The sequence below is a fragment of the Plectropomus leopardus genome, chromosome 21 (assembly GCF_008729295.1).
Source record: "Plectropomus leopardus isolate mb chromosome 21, YSFRI_Pleo_2.0, whole genome shotgun sequence".
In the NCBI taxonomy this organism is placed as follows: Eukaryota; Metazoa; Chordata; class Actinopteri; order Perciformes; family Serranidae; genus Plectropomus; species Plectropomus leopardus.
In genome coordinates this window covers 19,731,665-19,751,972 of record NC_056483.1, presented here as the reverse complement: position 1 = coordinate 19,751,972, position 20,308 = coordinate 19,731,665, and the positions used below count along the sequence as shown (strand labels likewise).

Genomic DNA, 20,308 nt, shown 5'->3' with positions numbered 1-20,308 from the left:
ACCTCCCCCCTTCTTCACTCCCTGTGTTGTCTGCTGGGGCACGCCTGCCCTAAATGGCACGCTCCCCTTTTCCTTTCATCTTCTTGTGAAAATTCATTAGGTACTGTATGCATGTCTTCCAGGCTTCCCATTTGAGGGATGTTGATAAAATACACACTGTAACCTTAATCAGCTTGATCAGCTTGATGTTTGAACGTTGAAGCTGAGGTGGGTCTATATCTCCTTCTCACCCTCCCTCCCTCACTCTCTCTCTTTCTCGATCTGCTTTCAGGCTGTTTGCTTTCTTAAATGAACGTAATGGTACAAACGGAGGATAAATTGCCTTCTGCGTGCTCCATCTCATCACATCCATCCCACAGGGGCCCACTCCGAAGCGGGAGGGTGAAAAAAAAATGAAAGCGGACCAGAAAAATAATTCACTTGCTTTGCCTGGGAGATACACGTAGCTATCTGTGTAGCGATAAGGCTGATGTGCATTTGGTGCATTGGGCTTCTCTTGCACTATCGCTATGGCACAGAGAAAGCTGGGAGGAAGGGGCAAAAGTCAGTGTGAGAATGTGTCTGTATATTGGACTTGGACCCTAATTTTGTAACCTATCTACACAGGTTACATCGGGCTTTGCCAAAGCTGTATGGGGACTGGAGCATCATCTGTACAGGTTTACCGAGTGCAGAGAAACACCAGCTGACCTGAGGATTCACCCAGTCTCATTCATTGCATCCGCAGCTCCCTCAACAGGGGCTAACTTTTAAAAAATCCCATCACCTCTGTGTCCAATTTTTTTAAATTCTCAATTAGAGCAGGAGAAGACACTGCCCCACACACTCGCTGTGACACTAATTTCACACCCACACAAGGACACTCAGAGGGAGTAATGGAAAATGCCGGTGGATGTCAGAGACAAACAAAAGGCAGCGGCAAAACATGCTGCCACGGCCCTTGGAATAAAATGTCACGCAGTCAGCATCAACTCTGAGTCGTGTTTAGCTTGGCAGCCGACAGAAGGTGAAGGAACTGGATACCGCAGACAAAAACACTCTGGAATAACACAGATACCAAAGTAAAATGTAATTAGTTACCAGTAATGCATGAGTCACATTAAAGCAAACTGTTCCTTGACGCTAGACATATCAATTTTTACTCCCCGGAGAACAGCAAGAAAATGCTATTAGAGACTTACGAGCTGTTATTAAAGTCTTAACGCAGATGCAAGGGGTCGTAAAAGATTCATTTGTTTACCAATGAATTATTGAGAGGTAGGATTTAATCAAAGCTACAGATGTTGCAGTCAGAAAGTGTTGTTAATCTCGCTTTGATTGCATCTAAATGAAAATATAGACTATAAAATTCACAGAGACTGATTGTTGATTGCGGAGTTAATTACAGACGTCAAATAAGAGACAGCAAACAATAAAAAAAAAAAAGCGATTACTTCAGATTGGCTCAATGATCATGTGATTGAGGTTTGTTAAGAACATACTCTCCATCTGTATTACTTTAATTGAGTCATCTGAGGGTCCATTCAAACATTACAGCACAGAATAAAACCTAATGATTATGTGTCCTCATTGGAATGGTTCTGTGATGTTTTCTCATCCAAAAAACCTGATGGGGTCCATAAGAAACAAGCCAAATGAGTTTTTCTTAGTGATGATGATCCAGGCAATAGTGAGGATGAAAGCGTGTGGCTCTGAAATTTAGGAGGGGACGTTTTTAAGCAGCGGTGGGCAGCCGAAAAGGACCCTTCGTCTGAGTACTTGTCTCACCGCACCTCCCGAATCTTCCAGCCTCGAGCGAGGGGGGAGAAATCCTCACAAACTTTCTCCAGAGATGAAAAGCCTGACCTTTTATCAGCTGCGGAAAATGCATTAGCTACCTCATAATCCAATTTCAAAACCATGCAAAGTGGAGGTTCTGACTGAATTCTGGTGTGGAGAGAGCAAGAGCAAAAACAGCACACTGAGTGTTTCTTTAGGTGAGGACTCTTTGGGTTCTTTTTCTCTCTCCGCTGCCTGCCTGCCAGCCTCTCTGGAGCTGCTGAGTTGCAGAGGACTTCAAGGGCTTTGCACTGCTGAGCTCTGTGAGCTCCATATCTTATTCCCCCCCACCTCTTCCTCTCTGTGTCTCTCTGACTCTTCCTCGCCCATGCTCTAAGGAGCTTTAGAAACTCGACTGGGTAATGGGAGCAGCAGTCAATCAAATTGCGGTTTCAAAGGTGATGCTTTGTTTCACGCTCGCTTCCCACAAATCCCATCGAGCCTGGCACCTGTCAGGTTGTCGTTCTGAAACGCAGCATCCAACGCCAGTCACCCAAACCCCGTGGTCCCTCGGCAGATGGAGGGGTTGACTTGTCGGTTGCCTGTCGAGAAATGAGGTCATTCTATTTTGCTGGGCCTAACTTTTTTTTTTTCTATAAGGTGAAAGAAAACAACAGAAAAAGAAAACACTGTTCAGGGGTTTACGTCTAGAATTCATGCTACACATTTTAGGGTGAAAAACGATATGTACGTTTGCTTTATATAAGGTTTTAACAAAACTGAACAGGAATAAATCCTGCATTTCTATTGGTGCCCTTCAGTTTTACTGGGTCTGACAGGATTGTCAAAACACCACCGGTGCTGCCAGGTCTAATAACATGGAGGTTGGTAATAAATTGTCAAATGAGCTCTTGTTGTAGCGTGATCCCGTAGAGGAACAGTAAAACCCGATATGGCAGAATGGGCAGGATCTCTGGACACCCACAGCAGCCAGGGGTCCTTGTATCTCTGAGGGTTTATAGGCTCAGGTCTGACTCATTCCAGCTTTACAGTCACAGTGACCTTCCCATTAGGGCTCCATTACTAAAGGTCTATCAGAGAGAGAGAGGCGTATACCCGGGCTATTTATCCAGCTGCAGCCTCTTCTTATTAACTACAGTGGATAAACAAGAGTGCAGCTTTGAAAGCTTTGGCCGGTCATGAGTGAATGCCTTTATTATAGCATAAAATGCATGCACATGTGCGTAAACACACAAAGCATGAAATGAGTCAAAGATGCAAAACTATACAATAACTGGCAATTCCAGACATATGGACCCCACCTCCTCTTAAAAGGAGCACCAACCCACATCAACAAAAAGGCCCCTAAGTGTCTCTAATTAGTTGAGTGGATCTAAAAAAAATCTTCTTCTGTTTGACTCAAATGTCGTGTTGTAATGACAGCACAGAGGGACGTACAGTAAACAAAGCCATGAGATCTTAAACTCCTGGGTCTACCACGATTGTTTGATGTCTCTCCAGCTATGTGAATGTTTGAATAGGTGGCTTTTAGATGGGAGATACTGATTAGTTTGAATGGAGTCATTCTCCGACACTCACTGCCTCTGTTCGGCATTTAGTTTGTTTTTCCCAGCGCAGACTGAAAAATAAGGGAAGGCTGTCGGCTAATTTCAACTTAATTTACTTCCATTTACTTGGTCCTTGGAACCAATTTTACAAGGTAGGATTTGTGCAGTTGTGCTATGCCTTTAGAGGTCATATGATTATCAGGAGATGGCTTGCACCATGCTAATATCCCCTGATAATACTATTTGCAATGCTGTAAGAGGCAGGGGAGTGTAGTCACATCAGAGTGCTGGCTCACCTTAGATGTGATATATAGAAAAACAAACAAATCAACAAATGTATCTTTCCTGTATGAAATCTCGTCTCAAACTTAACTAGAACTATCTTATTTCAAGAAACTATTTTATTTTGGTGAAAATTGTGTATGCCTCTTTTTACACTTCAGATTGCTGCAATTCTTTTAGAATTTGGTATCTTACTTGAGTTTATGATTTATTTTTAATTTACGATTTTAAGCCCTTAATTCTTGTTTTAAACTGTTTTAAATGTCTTTTTATGCGGAATTGCCTTGCTGGCCAAGCTCTCTGTGCTTACAGTGCCCTTATTTTAAAGCCCTCTGTGCTGCATTTCTTGTATAAACGGTGCTATATAAATAAGGTTTATCATCATTCTTATTATTATTGCTGAACATTACTGCCTGGCTCAAAAGCTGATTTCAACCAAATGCGGTTCCCTTAGAACCGGCAGTAACCCATATAGACATGTACCTGAAGCCTAGATCTGTTGTGCATTTCCACCACAGACAGTATTCTTTATTGTGTGAAGGTTGTTACCAAATAGTAATAGCTATTATTATAGTCACCGCCCCATCCAGCTTTCGATGTATTTCCTCTTTACTGATGATGCAGAGAAATGTCTGCAATTAGCTGATCGCCAGTGAAACAGATTTGCATGCAAATATTTCAGAAAAATTTTAAAATAGTGGGTTTGTGCGTTGAGTCACTGTAGAGCAAGAGTGATTGTTGTCTTTTGACCAATTACAGGCCGCAGTGTTTCTAGCTCCATCTTTTAGTTAAGGATCAGTATGCTATATACCTCAACAGAGGTGTGATGAAAAAACAGAATAAAATTGAATTGTTCTCTTGCTACCATCCACACGTTTTGACAACAAAAGGTGAAAACTAACCGTTCTAATGTGTAAAAAACTGAACTGAGCCAGACTGAACGACGGAAACGAGGCTAAATATCCCTTTGAGATAGGATCCTTAATCTGCCGCTTTGATCAGAGTGTGTTTCTCCAGGGCCCACCTCAGAAGGCGGTAACAGTATCCAGGTCAGGGTTAAACACAACTCATTCTGCTCTTTCATACTGAAGACTGACTGACAGCCAGGAATGAAGAGCCTTCCCTAAACAAACCTCATCCATTTCCTTTTTCCTGACCTTCAACAGGAAGTTCTGCGGCTTCAGGACATTAGGTCAAGCAGCAGCGGCAGGATTATAAAGTAAAGAAATTGTAGGTCATACTTGATCTCTAAATGGCAAAACAAAAGTTCTCCATCCAATTTTGCTGCTTTGATACATGGGACAGTCAGGCGTAATTGCAAATTCCGTTGTGTTGGCGCTTTATATTTGACAATGAAAGTTCCATTACGTTTAATTTGGAAATGCAAATTACTGTTTATGTTTGTTATGATAGGCAAGTGACAGGAGTCTTGAATCTGAATGTGTTTCAGGCTCCTTTTTGCAAATCGTAAATAGAAAGCCTCTGAGCTAAATAAGAACCAGTGCATATTATTATATCTCAAAGGCAGCAAGACAAATATTACAGGCATACAGCCGGGCTGGCATACACAAGATATGCAAAGCAGCGAGAGGTGCAAAACAAAAATGCAGTGTTGAACATGCGGCGCATATTTCAAATATAATCACAACAGTTGCGACAGCTAATCCTGTCCCTGCAAATAAAACTCCATACTGCGCTATCAATACTTAAAGCTCAGACCCCAAACTAAATATGAGCTTGTGTTTATAATTAACATGCAACACTAAGCTTTTCGTGCTGAAATAAACCTGTGAAGGTGAGAATTCACTATTTCCAGGAAGCTGCTAAAACAAGAGAGCAGGAAGGAAAAGATAACAGGTTCGTTTTTATGTTATTTGTTTTTTGAAACCGATGAATTTCAGGCACGACCTAATAAATAGTAAAATGTATTCTCTCCAGCAAGAGAGTCCCAGAGATAGGCCACAGCCTCCACTGCTCACAGGGAAATTGACTGAATCTGAATAAACTGAAGCAACCAAAACTATTTGAAAAATGTTTTTAAAAGTCATATCTACATAATAGAGCATGTGTTTACAATCAGACCTCTAATGCTTTTCTTGACTCTCTTGTCTCTTTACTTCTCTGTAAGAGCCACTATGTGGATAGCTTTTAATATTCCCTCTGGCAATGAAGGAGAAAGAGAGACTAATCACTCACCGTGTTGTCTAATGTTAAATCTTTTATACTGTATCCCTGCCAGCTTATTGATATTCCCACTGAGAATCAATAGCATCATGTCTATCACTGACCAACATCTTAAAGTCCTGTGATCGCAATAAACAGGCTCACTGAACACCAGTCAACTGTTGTCTCGCCTTCTCTTTTTCAGCGAGCTTTCAGGCTTATCACGAAACTGTGCTTGGGAAGTGGGATAGTTTACAGTAGATAGCTGTTATGACACAACAAGGCTATCCTCAGGAAACATGTGGAGGTAACCTTCAGTTTAGACACATGGATCAGTGGCCTTCACTGAGCCCCGGATGTATTGGCACATGGATTTAGCCGGCTATCAGAGAGGCCAGATAACCTTGTCATATCTACTCTGACTGTCATGGGGGGGTGTTACAGGATGGAGATTCTACCTCTCTAAATCCTCTTAATAAACACTCACCACAGAGGTGCTCTGTCAAGTTCACACACACACACACACACACACACACACACACACACACACACACACACACACACACACACGCTAACACATGCACTCCACCTCACCCCACTTGAGCCCAGCAGTGAAAGGTCACAAGTCCCCAAGTGACAGCTGTCAATCACAGGAGGTGGGTATTATCCGATCCATTAATAACACACACTGAAAGGCTCTAGGAGACCATGGGGACAGAAATCTCTTGACGTGTCTCCATTGGATATGACCTACAGAAAAGCTGTGGCCCTAATAACACCAACTCAGCAGGGGAACAAGGAGCATTATATAAAAGAAAAACCCAAAAGTGACTCTATTTTGCTTTCTTGCATCCTCTATGACAGTAAACTGAATATCTTTGTGTGTTATGGACAAAACAAGACATTTTTGGGAGGTCATCTTGGGCTTTGAGAAACACTGACATTTTTTAGTGTCATTTAATCTGCTCATTATTTTCTCTATAAAATTATTAGTTGTTTGGTCTATAAAATGTCAGAAAAATGTCAATCAGTGTTTCCCAAAGTCCAAGGTGACCTCTTTGAATGTCTTATTTTGTCCTTAAGCCAAAAATATTCAGTTTCTTATTACAGAAGAGTAAAGCAACCAGAAAATATTTACATTTAGGAAACTTGAATCAAAGAATTTTCTTCTTAAAAGTAAACTGATTATCAAACTATTGGCGATTGATTTCATAATTGACAACTTATCGATTGATCAATACAGCTCTGACATATATACATAAATAAAAGCATATTGTGCTAACTCAATACAGGCCTTTGGGCATTAGGCTATCAACACAGCAATGTGAAACTTAAGCTCAGTGTGACTTTGTCATCACATCAAATATTCGTGTTGACGTGGAGGTTATGAGCGGTACAACCCCCCAGCGACAAACAAGCTGAAGTCACATTCAGTGTGACTCTGAAAGAGGTGTGTGAGAGGCCGGGGAGGATTAGCTGTGATCCAAGGATATTGAAAAAAAAAAGACTGCCTGATATTAAATTCTAGCACATAGAGAATTACTGATAGGCTCCTGTTGTTGTTTTACCTTGCCTGTGGATTCTACCTGCTTGCACGGGGCAATGCCTTGTGGGACAAAGCAGTGATAAAAACCTGTGTGAAATTCATTGTTTTCCCGTGCAGCATGTGTCACCCCTGACAGGTAAAAGTAAATGCAATCACACCACTGCTTATACATTATAGATGAGGTGTAAATGAACTAGATTGTTGCAAAGCTTAAGCACTGGGCACAGAGCTAGTTAGTGTCGTTTGAATGAACGAGGAAGGTAGAGTTACAAAGCATGCTGTTGAGCCTTGAGTATTGTCGATGTGTATGTAGAGACGTTTTGAAACATTTGTGTATGGTTATCTTCTGGTTGACCCCTACCTGTCTGAAGCTGCAGGGCGTCCATTGCGTGGCTTGTTGACCTGGGCATACAAAGCCTCCAGGGGTGGACCGTTGTCCTGTGGGCTCAAGGGAAGCTGGGGGCTCTGGGGACTCTGGGGGAGATGGTAGTGGTGGCTGTAAGGGTCCATGCTGCTATCCACTGATGAGTCTAATGATCCGATGCCAGCGTAGGTGTGCTCGTCATCTGAGCTGAATGTGCCACCGACAATATCTTGAATCTCAGCATATTCTCTCTCCTTTGCCTGCTTTTCCCGAAGCTCCCGCATTTTGGCCTGTATTCTGTGAGAAACACATTAAAGAGAAAAAGTCTGAAATAACTTCATATTATTTGTGAATCATCTGGCAAACCACACATTACACTCAGAAAAGCAAGAATTCAATATGATTTACTCACTCTCCTCAAACTGTGACAGAAATACATTTGAAGAGTCATAAATGACTAAGTTTCACGTTATCAGCCTAAGAAATGCTATAATTCTTAAGCAGTAAAAGTGGTTTTGGATGGTTTGAAATGCCCATAAAATATTGCCAATTCCATTTCTATGACTGTGTGAAACTATGCATTTGGCCAACTTCAGCTCGTGCAAAAGAACCATATCAAATTGCCCAATATTAATCCGTTCTTGAAAGATTCTTTATATGTTCTCCAGGGAATGAGTTTGTTTATTTCGATGCTGAGGAAGCCTATATGTAACATTTGTTCCAGCTCTGCTGATAGAAACACATCCAGTTTTTTGTTGTTTTTAAACGACTGGAAAAGTTTTCAAAAACTTTCCCTAAAAGATGCTAATTTACAAATTACATGCTTTTCTTAGTAAAGAGTAGTAAATGTACCTAGAAGAAAAATGAGATACTTGATGGTATATGAGGTCTTAAAGGGATTGCTCAGTTTTTTTGAAGTGGGGTTTTATGGGGTACTTATCCATAGATAGTATATCACACACAGTAGGTGTCAGTCGGTGCTCCCCAAGTTTGTAGAAGCAGACTGGAGTCCGACATGGAAGTAAAGCAATCTACTGCTGTAGATGGGACAGCAGCAAAACATATTTTAGCCACCAAAAAAAGTACCACCTAAAAAATTCAATGTAAGTTACAGTGTACACTATATTGAGAGTATTTTTTTTACAAGTTTACCTTAATGCTACACAGTGATTTCCACAGGGAAAATGAGGCCATTCTATAACTCTCTTAACAGCCAGACTCCATTGAGAAAAACAGTAATTTAACATCACTGAACACAGGAGCTGCTGGTCTACTGCCAACTTGAACAGTTATTTTGTTTGTGTGATTGGGGTTTAAAATGGTTAGTTCGGACTCACCAAGGTCACATAATAACACAAACTAAATAACTGATCATGATAGTAGTAGACCAGCAGCTTCCATGTTCAGGGAGATAAAATGACTGAATGTTTTTGTCAACAGTCTGGTGGCTTTGATGAGTGCATAGATGGAGAACTGAAGCCGCTAACAGCTTTCCTTGACTTTCCTGGAAAAGGACTGTCTGAAGCAAAGTCAAACAATGAAAATACTCTCAATATAGCATACACAGACTCCAGCCTGTTTCTGCAAACTGGGAGCGTGCTGATCATCACCCCCTGTAGGTAGTGCAATGACTATGGATGAGTACCTCATAAAACCCCACTTAAAAAAAAACAAAAAATGAACTATCCCTTTAAGTGGCAAAAATCCGTACTATCCTTTTATTGGCAATTGCATAAGAAATGTTCAGTAAGGAGGTAACTCAGGTTAAAGAGATGTGTTTAAAAAATGAAAAAAAAAAAAGTAATATTCCACCCGAGACTCAGGGAGGATTACAGCAGCATTCCAACTTTTAAGTTTAATCTCAGATATTGATCAGCCCAGACCTGAGGAAGAGGCCTCTGCCCTTCAAACTTCTAAAGGGACTCTCTTCTCCTAAGTAGGAGAGAATGAGGATGGAGAAAAATGTCTTTCACTGTTGTAAAAGAACCCAAGCAGTATTATTCAAATATGTGGCTTTCCATGAGCCATTAGAAGGCTGAGGCGAGTGCACTGATCTTATCCCTCCGGCCCTCTAACAAGAGGAGGTGGGAGGGAGACAGTCAGACCTCCTCGTCCTCCCTCCAGCCCCTTCCTTTCCCTCCATGCTATTCCTCTCCCCAGGACCACTTCCACACAACAGAGCCTTTCACAGGACCCTTTCCTGTCTCGGAGAATGGTTCCATGTGAACGCCCATCTGTCCGCAGCTAACAAGACTCAGTCATGGTGTTGCATGGGAGTGAGGAGAGCTGGCATTGTAGGAGCTGGGGAGGTGGGCAGCGGGGAGCAGAAAGGGCTGAAGACAGGCAGAGGGGGGAGCTGACCTCCCACTGCGGTGACCCTGGCAGCAGCCACCAGACTGCTCACTGGTTCCAGATGTTGTGTCCCTGCAGTAGGGTAACACACACATCCACACACATGCATGCTAGCACGCTACCTCCCACTGGCGCTAGACTTCCCTATTACCTCAGGTCATAACTGACCCCTGACCCTTCAGCGCTGCTTCTCGCAGATGATTGGCAGGCCTGGAACGGCGCTAGAATCCCCCACAGCCTGACTTTCTCTCCTATGTCTGTGTATTTTAATAACAGTAATCACATTTCAAACAATCACCATTTTTCAATGCCGAATTAACCCAATTCCCACATCCTACCCATAGACTGCCTTGTTTATTTTTAGCCGTCCAAAATCCCATTTTCTCAGCATTATCTGCGGAATGAGATTTTGATGGAGGCCTGATGCAATGTTGCATGATATGCAGTCATCTATAAAGCCTCTAAGCTGGTTTGGTGTATTTTTTGCATTGTCGCGGACCAGGTACATTATGGAAATTATTATCAACTCACAGCACAGTTGTGTGCGCTCGCTGTCGTCTCACTTTAGCACGCACTGTCAGGAAATAGAAAACAAGCCTCAAAGGGAGAGAAACACTAATTCCCAGAAGCCCTTTCACCTGCCATCTGGCTAAAGTGATGTCAGATCTCTGCCAGGAAGGGCCAGACAATGATGTTACCACAGGTTCAAGGAAGTCCACTGGGATCTCAAAACCCTCTGGCGTTTTATGACTAATCAGATTCATAAAAACGGCAATATTGACATTTGGGACGAGATAATGGCCTTGGCTAGACTGGCGACATGAAGCTAAAAGAGAGAGACTTCTCTTCCAGGCCCTGGGAGTCTGACATGGATAAAGCTAATAGGTGCATTTCAATAAAAGGATATTAACAAGCAAAAAATACCAGATGAGATACCATGTGATTTACGGTGTTGTCATTAGCGTCATTACCATCTATCCGGTCCATCTTGCCTCGTAACTTTGTTGCTTTTATCCACTCATCAACTCTCAAAATAAGCTTTTGTTTCGATTCATCACATCTGTCACATTTTTCAGTGGAATAGTCATGGCATATGTGTTTGTACAAAGGACTTATCTGTCTGCCTGTTTGTGGAGAAAACATATCCACAATCCAGACCTGCCAGTCTGCAGTGAGAGGCCTATTACAACTTGTTCTGGCTGTCAGAAAGAAAAGCTGGACAATCACACAGTGTTAACTTTCCCCCCTTTGCCAGTTGGCTGTGGGTCTTACTGTGACAAACTGGGAATACTGCATAAACAAGTGCATGTTTTTTTTTGCTAGAAGTCTCCTGCTGATGTGTCAAGAATGGATCATGAGTGTCATGTAACAAATCACATTTCAGAGAATCGTATAAGTTTTGTTGGGAGTGCCGCACAGATTCCATTTTTGAGTTTGCTTGCGTGGCTTTAAGCATGACAATGCTGATCCACCACTTTGGTCAAACTACTAAAAAGACTTCAATTGAAATTTGGTACCAACATTCATGGTTCCAAGAGGATGAATCCTACTGACTTTGGTGATTTTGTGACTTTTTATCTAACACCTGCAGCAAGTCTAGTTAGAATGTTCAAAGGTTTCACAGAATATTTAGATATCTACTGGATGGATTGCCACAGAATTATGTGCCTATCATGGTTTGCTGAAGATGAATCCAAATAACTTTCAGTGACATATTGACTTTTTATCTTGTTTGAGGTTGACAGCTTTTGCTTGACTGCCGTAAAATTATAAAAATGCTAAGTAAAGATGTGTAGCCAGAGGTCTTAGTATGGATGTAAATTCTTAGGCCAGAGATGTACTTATTTTTTAACCATGCGTTTGTGCAGACAACCAGCTGTGTCATGAATGGAACTGTGCACATATTTGCCTATCTAGGGTGTGTTACTGGAAAATTACACTAATGGCCACACCATAAAACTCAGAGCACACTTGTTTCCATTTATTTTTTCAGGATTCTGCATAGACTTCGAACATGGTTCTGATCTGTCAGCAGCAATTTTGATATTTTGCATATTTTCCACTGTGTGACAGCAATGAAATATCATACACATGCTGGTAATTTTGCACTTGGTCTTTTAGCTTGTCAATGGTGCCATTGGAGGCATGATTTAACCCCTGACCATGTCACACCAGCATACCGCACCTGCTATTTATGTGTGCATTGCATCTTATAAAAGTATCCATAAAATAGTCATTATTAACATATTTCACTTGTTTTACTGACAATCTCTACATTTTAATAAACCCCATGCCCTGTATACCCAACCATTCACCACAGCATCCTCCGCATGACTCATATGCAGAGCTTCAGAAAAACATCAAGCAAATCGCATGAATGTGTTTTGTGGGAAACAGGGTTGCAACTTGGAAGCCATTTCTCTGCTCAGTAATATGCTCATTAGCTGTAAACCTTACATGCACACCTGCTAACTGCGTTCTTCTTGGGCAACCTGCAACCGCCGCTCCACTTCCGACCCCATTCATCCCCCACTTTCTCCTGAGAGACCACCCCCGTGCGGTACCATATATACTCCATTAGCCAATTAATGGCCCAGCATGTAAACACTGAGGAAAGTGCTGCCCACACTAAACACATTATTACTGTACAGCCCCAATTACCAGCCCTACTCCTCTCTTCTGCTCTTACCAGATACTATGTTTGAGAGGAGAGGACACTGTAGCTTTTAATGCAACCAGCCCGGGGATATTTTATTTCAAAAGGGGGACAATCAAGCTGTAGAGCTTCATTGCAGCCCAACTGTGGATTTTCATTTTAATTAAACTGATGACAGAAAAGAAGATAATTCCAGTGTTTTGTCATTAATTGCTCCGTTTCTTTTGTTTCTCTGTGTGTTGCCTGTTTTTTACTCTATATTCCTAGAAGCAGAATTGACCTCACATGTACCTTTAAATTAAATACAATGCCTACTTGCTTGTTCTTCATAACAGTGCAGAGGAAAGGCATTTCCTTCTGGCTAAAAGACAGTCTAGACAGTCTAATGTTGATGTTTCAGGGCAGTTGAAGTTCAACCCCTAATCCACCGACTGACCATGTCTTTAAGAGAATTATGTGTCAGCCGGACGACATTATTCTGTCTTTAACATTCCTACCTTTCAACGTTCCCTTGTTCTTCCTGTTGTTTGTCTTGTCGTTCATTGTCACTGAGTGTGAGTGCCTCCATCAACTTTGTAATGAGGTTGTTGCTGAAGCTTTCTTTCAGTGCGTGAATGTGAAAGTAGAAGATTGTCACGTCAAGTAATTACTTTAACACACCATATTGATAGAATGAGAGGTTGGTGTGAACTGGTAGCAACATGTCAGCTCACCTCAAGTCGTCCGTCACAACACTGAATAAATCTTGCTGTTTTTCCAACAGGGCTGTTATTTTGGACCAACAAAGCCAGCAGACTCCTTCTCCATATGTTTGTCAATGTGTAATCTACCCAAGGGAGGCAGGGGGGAGACAAGGAGGAAGGAGAGGGGGGCTGTCTGTACTTTGAGACACTCATTTTGAAGTCAACACACTTAGAAGCTTTGAAAGCTTGCCTCTTCAATATGCATTGTTACCATGGTGGATGAAACAGAATGTATTTGCTCTCTTACTTTCTCATCCAGCCGCCTTGAATAGATTTTTCTTTTCAGTCCTCCCTCACCAAAACACGTTCTATTGTTCTGAAGTGCAGATGGAGGGCAGAATGTATCTGAATCTAATCAAAGTGCGGTAAATGACTTGGCGTGCAGCTGTCTGTGCAGAATCGCAAACCTCTGATAGCCCATCTTTTGCGTTGACACTTGGCCCATAACAGCATAATGCAATCATGGAGATAATTGTCCAAGTTTCGTGGTGTTAATTCACAGTGTTAACAATCGCATTAACTTGCTGTAGGTATCAATATAATTACAAATGTAATCACACTTCCCAATCAGCCAGTCGGAGCTTCCTTTGAACTCACTATGCAAATGAGACTCAAATAGGATACTGAAATAATGAGATGGTTTGACAAAGTGGAATGATAACACTAGTACCACAATCACTGTGACGAAAAAACAGAAAGGGAACGATCTGCCTTATAGCAGTTCAGTGTACCCTGAACGTGAGAAGACCTCCTCTTTTGTTAAAGGAACACTTCATCCTTCAAAAGATCATTTGTGTATCATTTCTCATCCGGTGTTTGGTTAAATTATGCCTCCACTACAAATGAAGAATCTAAATACTGAGACACTTTTTGATGAATTGAAGTCATAGAGGACCACTTTTAACAACATAAAAACATTATCCAAACACCTGTTTACAAACTCTCACAAAAACTCATCTCATTTAACACAGGTCTCATTTATCCAGGCATATGCTTGGTGTTTCCCAAATACATGCATTTTCCCTAAAACTTCACTATTTAAAAAAAACTGCATTAACAGTCTCATGCAGGTTCTAAACTGTTTATGTTATATGTGTTATAAATAGTAACATCTTAGCGAGATTGGATTATAGCGCACAAAGTGTATAAGAGTTTGTATACAGAGGTTTTGATGTAGTTTTGCTATTGTTAAACGTGGCCCCAAATGACCCCAATTTATGAAGATATGTTTCCGTTTCTGGATCCTATGTTCATACTAGAGCCATACAAGAAAAGCAAAGCTTTCTTCTTTAACCACAGGGTGAGTAAAGGCTCATTTCCACTGCACAAAAAAACCCAACCTGCTAAAATCTGCCTTTTTTATGCAATGAGAATGCATATGATCAGCATTCACACCCTGGTCAAATGACTCTGCAGTAGACACTGGTTTTTATCGCCTATAGCTTATATGGCCATTGATGGGAATACAACACCTGGGTGAATGTGGTAATTTCAGCTCTTTAACTGGCAAGATGCAATGACCCGCTGACGGTGCCGTCACTACTTACATTTCTTCCCCTCCATGGCAACGCTAAAACACAGATCCAAATACATCTGCACTGACTTTGAAAGATAGAATGAGTAAGAGATATATATTAAGAGAAGAAACTACTGAAAGGTTTTCGAAGACCTCTGTGCCTGCTGCTTTTTACTGTTCACCTGCTCTCCCGCCTGTCTGTGATGTCACATGGACACACCACCAAAACAACCCACACATTCACAAAAGCTGACATAAAGGCAGACTCGTGTGCTGCAGCGGTGTGTTCACTGGGAGTGGGAATGCAGTATTTAGTGGGTTTACCTGTGTTTGAAAAACCTGCATGCACACACAAATTTTGGTGGGAAAGGGTTATAACTGATACACAAATGGTCAAATGGGGGGGTGAATATTCCTTTAAATAAAACACCAAATTGTGTCGTCTAATCTAGGTTTGCTTTTTTGCCAAAGTGAATTGTGCTGACCGACCCACTCCAGAATCACTGGTCAGGTCTTGTTTGTCTAGAGTCAGCAGGAAGTCAAACAACAAACAAGAGGAAGCAGGCCACTGTCGAGGATAAAAAAGCAGTGATGTGCTCTGCTGTGGTCTGGGAGCGCGTACAAAGAAGAGTGGCGGTGGAGTGCTGGCCGCTGATTAGAAGCCAACCGGAGCCGAGCAGATAAGAGAGAATGGACATCATAATCAGCTGCCACAGAGAAAGACAGAGGGAACAGAGTTCAGTGCAGGCGGAAAATGAAGAAGGAACATTGTCAGGTTGTCTTTGTGTGCTTCCCTCTTTGGCTGGAAAAATATAGTTTCAGGGCTAGTGTGTGCAGAGATAAGTGAGAGACTGATAGAAGCTCCACCAACGCCACCCGCCATGTGTTTCTTTCTTTCTTTCTCTCTCTTCTCCCCCATGGCCTTGCATGAATGAGGGCCATAGCAGGGACTGCTGCTCTCCAACCCACCCAAGGTCCAATCAGAGAGCTTGTTGTCTCCACAGTCCTCTCAACATGAGCCAATCAGATAGTGATGTCTTGGGTGCTGTCCACAGGAATGAAGAGAACAGAGTAATGGCTGTCGCTGCTGGGCTGAACAAAGATTCAGATCAGCCTAACTGCAGGTTCTAATGTCGCTTGATGAGACATGAAACAGTCAATCACAGGCGCTGTTTAAAATCTCCCAGATTTTAGCAAAACAAATGCTGCTGATAAGCACTCTTCATCAAGTGGATGCACTGCACTGAGCTCCAGCGATGAGGATTTATGTACTCTCTTCTCCATCATCTCGTAAGAGGCTCACAAGATGCCATGGAGAAGAACATTTTGACTCAAATAAACGGTTTGTGTCTGCATGGACCACAGGCCAAACCTTAAATTACATGAATCATATCAAGGTCAGAGTTTTAAATATATAACTGTAGCAGCCTTATTGCAGGGTAAAAAGGCCAGGTTTTACGAATTAATCTGTCTCACCTCCTCGCTGACTCCTATTTTGAATCACTAAAAGCCCCTGTCAAAACCGTCTGCTTGAATTAATGATCGCTAATGTCAGCCGAGCCGGGAGTTTGGCTGCGGCCCATCCCGGGGTCGTGCTGACACACTGTGCTGGCTGACGATTGCCAGCGTCGGAAGCCCGTTGCGGTCCGATCCATAATTTCATAAAAGCACTCTGAAATGGTCCTGTCGCAGTGGCAGCGTTGTAATCAATCAGCCTTAAGCAGAGAGCTAAGACAATCAAATGTAGCACCTCGGGAGTGTAATACAGTAGCGCTACCAAAAAATACAAGAAGTAATGGATTTCTGAGCTGTCGTCCTGCTGAACCCTAATGCTTTGAATATCGACTTGTCTTCATGGCAGGTTGGTTTATTATTACCCACCGCGATTTCCCTCAGGATTCCCTTTCCATTAACCGAGGGACAATCCTGGCATGGCTGAGTGATGGGATTTGGGAACAGGTACAAAAGGAAAGAATTAGGTTGCCCTCCTGCACGGGGAGCTGGGACCGGAGCTCACACATGCAGAACGGACACAAACAAGACAGGGAATGAGAACGTGCTGCAAGACAAAGTAGCAGACAAAGAAACTGGGTGACAGCGGTGAGAGAAAAGAAGTGGGATTTAAATAGTGTGTATGTGTTTGTGGGGACGGCATGTACTCTACATATCTCGTGCCCGCTGTGTGCCTGTGTCGATTCTGCTGCTTAGCGTGGCAGTTGTTTGGGAGCTTCTCAAAGAGGACGGATGTGGATAGAGAGCCAGGCCCGCTGGTCTCCAGGGTGCGCTGAGGGAAATGTGTTGGGCCCTCGGCCAGAGGTGTTCGCACCCTCGGTGGAGAGGACCATCACTGCAAGTCATAGCTGAATACCAAAAAGAAATGTGCTACAGCTTTTTGAGCAAGGCCTCCAGATGTTCCATTCAGCGAGGAAGAAGGCCTTTGTGAGCTTTTTTCATGTGTTTGTGTTTGTGGCTCCGTGCATTTTCGACAGCCATCCATCCTTCTTTGCTTTCGCCGTAAGAGGGAGCGGTATCAAGCCCTATTGTTTCTATTCAATTAGCTGTCATTACCGACGGCACTTTGATTGCTGAGTTCATTTGGCTGCTGGAGAACAATGGAGGCAGCAAGCTGTCTTTTCATTCACCCTGCCACCAGTATTGTCTTTCCCGCTGGAGAGAATTAAATGGGGCTTGTCTGTGAGGGATGAGGCGTACGTGGCAAAAACCGACGCCTCGCCTTATCCTCCCGGACGCTTCTGATGTCCACAAAACACCAGAGGACACAGAGCCAAGAGGGGCGGGTTAAAAGCAACATTCTTGAGCGATTAACAACCTGGGCGAGCTGCGGGAGAAGACGAATGCAGAGCTACATCGATTTCGCTATTATAATGAGCACCATTCAATCACGCCAAATCCACAGGGGCCTACGAGCACCATTAAGAGGTCAGTGCCTCTGAATGGCAGAGGCACCAACAATCCATAAATGATCTATTTAATGTACTGATATAAAAGAAAGGGACATTTCACAAATTGACATCTGAGTACTTTCCCAGAATTTCCCCAGACTCCGCTTCGCCATTTTGCTAATTAGGTAGTTTGCTAATTTTATGGTCAGCAGTGTTTTTTCTTTGTTCAGCTGGGACTTAATTGTTTGGAGCTTTTAGCGAGCCAAGTCTGAGCACTCACCTCTCTTGTTCCAGCCTCATTCGCAAGGTCTCCTCCTCTGACGCCTGCATGTCCTGGGCTTTAGATTTACTGGAGCCCTTCCTCTCCATTCTGTCTCCCGGCCGCTCATCTTTCCGGTGCTTTCCAAACCTGAGTAAAAGAGAAGGGCAGAGAGGATTTAATTTGAGGCCCAGACTCTAATAATTTCCAGTGGACATTTATTTTACAGCAGCATGTCTCTTCTTTGTCCGGGAAATTCAGGTGAAATACTCAGTAGGAAATTAAAGTGTCAAACTGTCAAAATCTTCAGGTCGGGCTTTGCTGGGGAGACAGCTCCCCGGGCACCCATTCGTTATTGAAAGAACAACTTGGCCTTTTTCATATAAATGCAATCAAAATGCATCATGCCGTATCAAAAGATAACTCAACGCAGTGAATTCCCTCCCTGCCAAGTCTCCATCCAGGACAGCAGAAAAGATTCAGTGGCGGTGTTAAGAGTAAGTCTGAAAAGTGGGGAAAAAAAACCTTTTAAAAGGAGAGGATGAACTCCCCGTTTCCTCCCTGAGCTGTAGAGTTTACTTAGAGTGATGGGAGTGGTGACAGCTCATGATTCAGTTTTGAGCGAGGAGGGAACAAACTACCTGCAAACTGTAAGTGGAGGGAACGGCCGAGCTCGCTGGCATCATTTGTAACTTTCTAGGCAGCGTCGCAAACTTCTACATTTTAATGACGGAGGGTGACACACCGGTGGCGGTAAATCCGTTACAGCTTTACAGCGAGGTGAGAATAAGCCAAGCCGATGATCGTAAATTCCTCAGGTCGGCCGAGCTCGGTGCTGGGCGAATAAATGACTGGAGGCTCAGGCTGAGTGAGGGGTGTGAGAAAATGATGAGGGATGGAAAAAAGAAAGGGAGGCATGCAGTTGACAGGGAGTACAGTACATTTACAGGGCTGCACACTCACAAACACACACAATATATATGGACGACTCTATTATCTGACTCCACTGGCTGAGACTTTTACGACTCACAACAACGTGCTTGTGGATAGCACTCAGAGCAGCTGTCAACTTTATACATGTGCACAGAATTTAGAGAGAAACTCTCTGATGAGACAGAGCAGGAAGGGCAATGTTGTGAAAGTATGATGTCATTTCCTGCTGCTCCACAATGGTGCCAGCTGTGCAGGAAGTGCAAACAGCAGGATACAGAAAAAGGAAGTATTACAGACAGATATCCAGGAAGTGCATATGATGGTCATTTTACACATGGAGATTGAAGCACATCTGTGCACCAAATGCTGCACATATCTGTGTCTATTTTAACCCACAGTGTCTGGTTCTCAATCTTTATGGGCATGAAAAGCCTAATTAAATCCCCAGTTTAAGATGGTTATGCTGGTTGATCAGCTTGTTTAACCATTTTGAGGTTTTTTTTGCATAATTTTTGATGGTTTAGCTGGTCATACCAGCTTGTGATGGTCACTCTAGCTGTTTTTTTTTCACTGAAGTTCCTGTGAAATCAATGTCCTTCAGTACAGAAAAATAAAAGTGTCATGAGGGGGAAGTATGAAAAGCAAAGTGCAAAAATCAGTCAAGTCTTCTGTCGTGGGATAGGCATAAAAATAAATAAATAAATGCACAGCTTAATAGGCTGGTCACATCAGCATGTCTGGCTAGTGGCCCAACCAGCAAAACAATCAAAGACCAGCAACGACTGGGTCAGGACCATCTAACACCAGATAAAACCAACTAAAATTTTTCCAGCATGTTTATGTGAATGTTTGAATGTAATGTTTATAAGATTTCAGCAGATAAAGAGATGTTTTTTGTTTTAAATGGGTGAGAGTGGTTCATAGTTTACTGAACACATTATGGGCATACATGTATATGAATGTGACCACCTACATGCAGAACTATACGATCAATAACTTGACAACGCTACTGTTAATTTCTCCTCTGCTGTGATCATCAACAGCTGTCTGCTCTGAACACATCTACCATCTCTCTCTTTCTCTCTCTCCACCACACTGATGTTCCATCAGATGAAATTCTTACATCAGCTAAGGGAGAATACACTAACAAGTGGGTGTGTATGTATGTGTATGAGACTTTTTATTAATGAGCATTGATCAGTATTCTGTGAATTTTCACTGACAATCAAAACAAATAAAGTTTTACAGCCAGTAGCGTTGCTTTT

The 20,308-nt window shown here is 42.5% G+C and overlaps 1 protein-coding gene across 4 annotated transcripts in view; it reads right to left on the bottom strand.

The window, feature by feature from the left end:
• The window catches only part of LOC121960465 (partitioning defective 3 homolog), a 382,155-nt gene that overhangs the window by 84,758 nt on the left and 277,089 nt on the right, over positions 1–20,308 (bottom strand). For all 4 annotated transcript variants that reach the window (XM_042510168.1, XM_042510170.1, XM_042510169.1 and 1 more), the window contains 2 exons: positions 18,132–18,260; positions 7,679–7,978 (listed from right to left, as the gene is read on the bottom strand). In XM_042510168.1, coding sequence (XP_042366102.1) covers positions 7,679–7,978; positions 18,132–18,260 — 429 coding nt within the window. The remainder of the gene's footprint in view (positions 1–7,678; positions 7,979–18,131; positions 18,261–20,308) is intronic.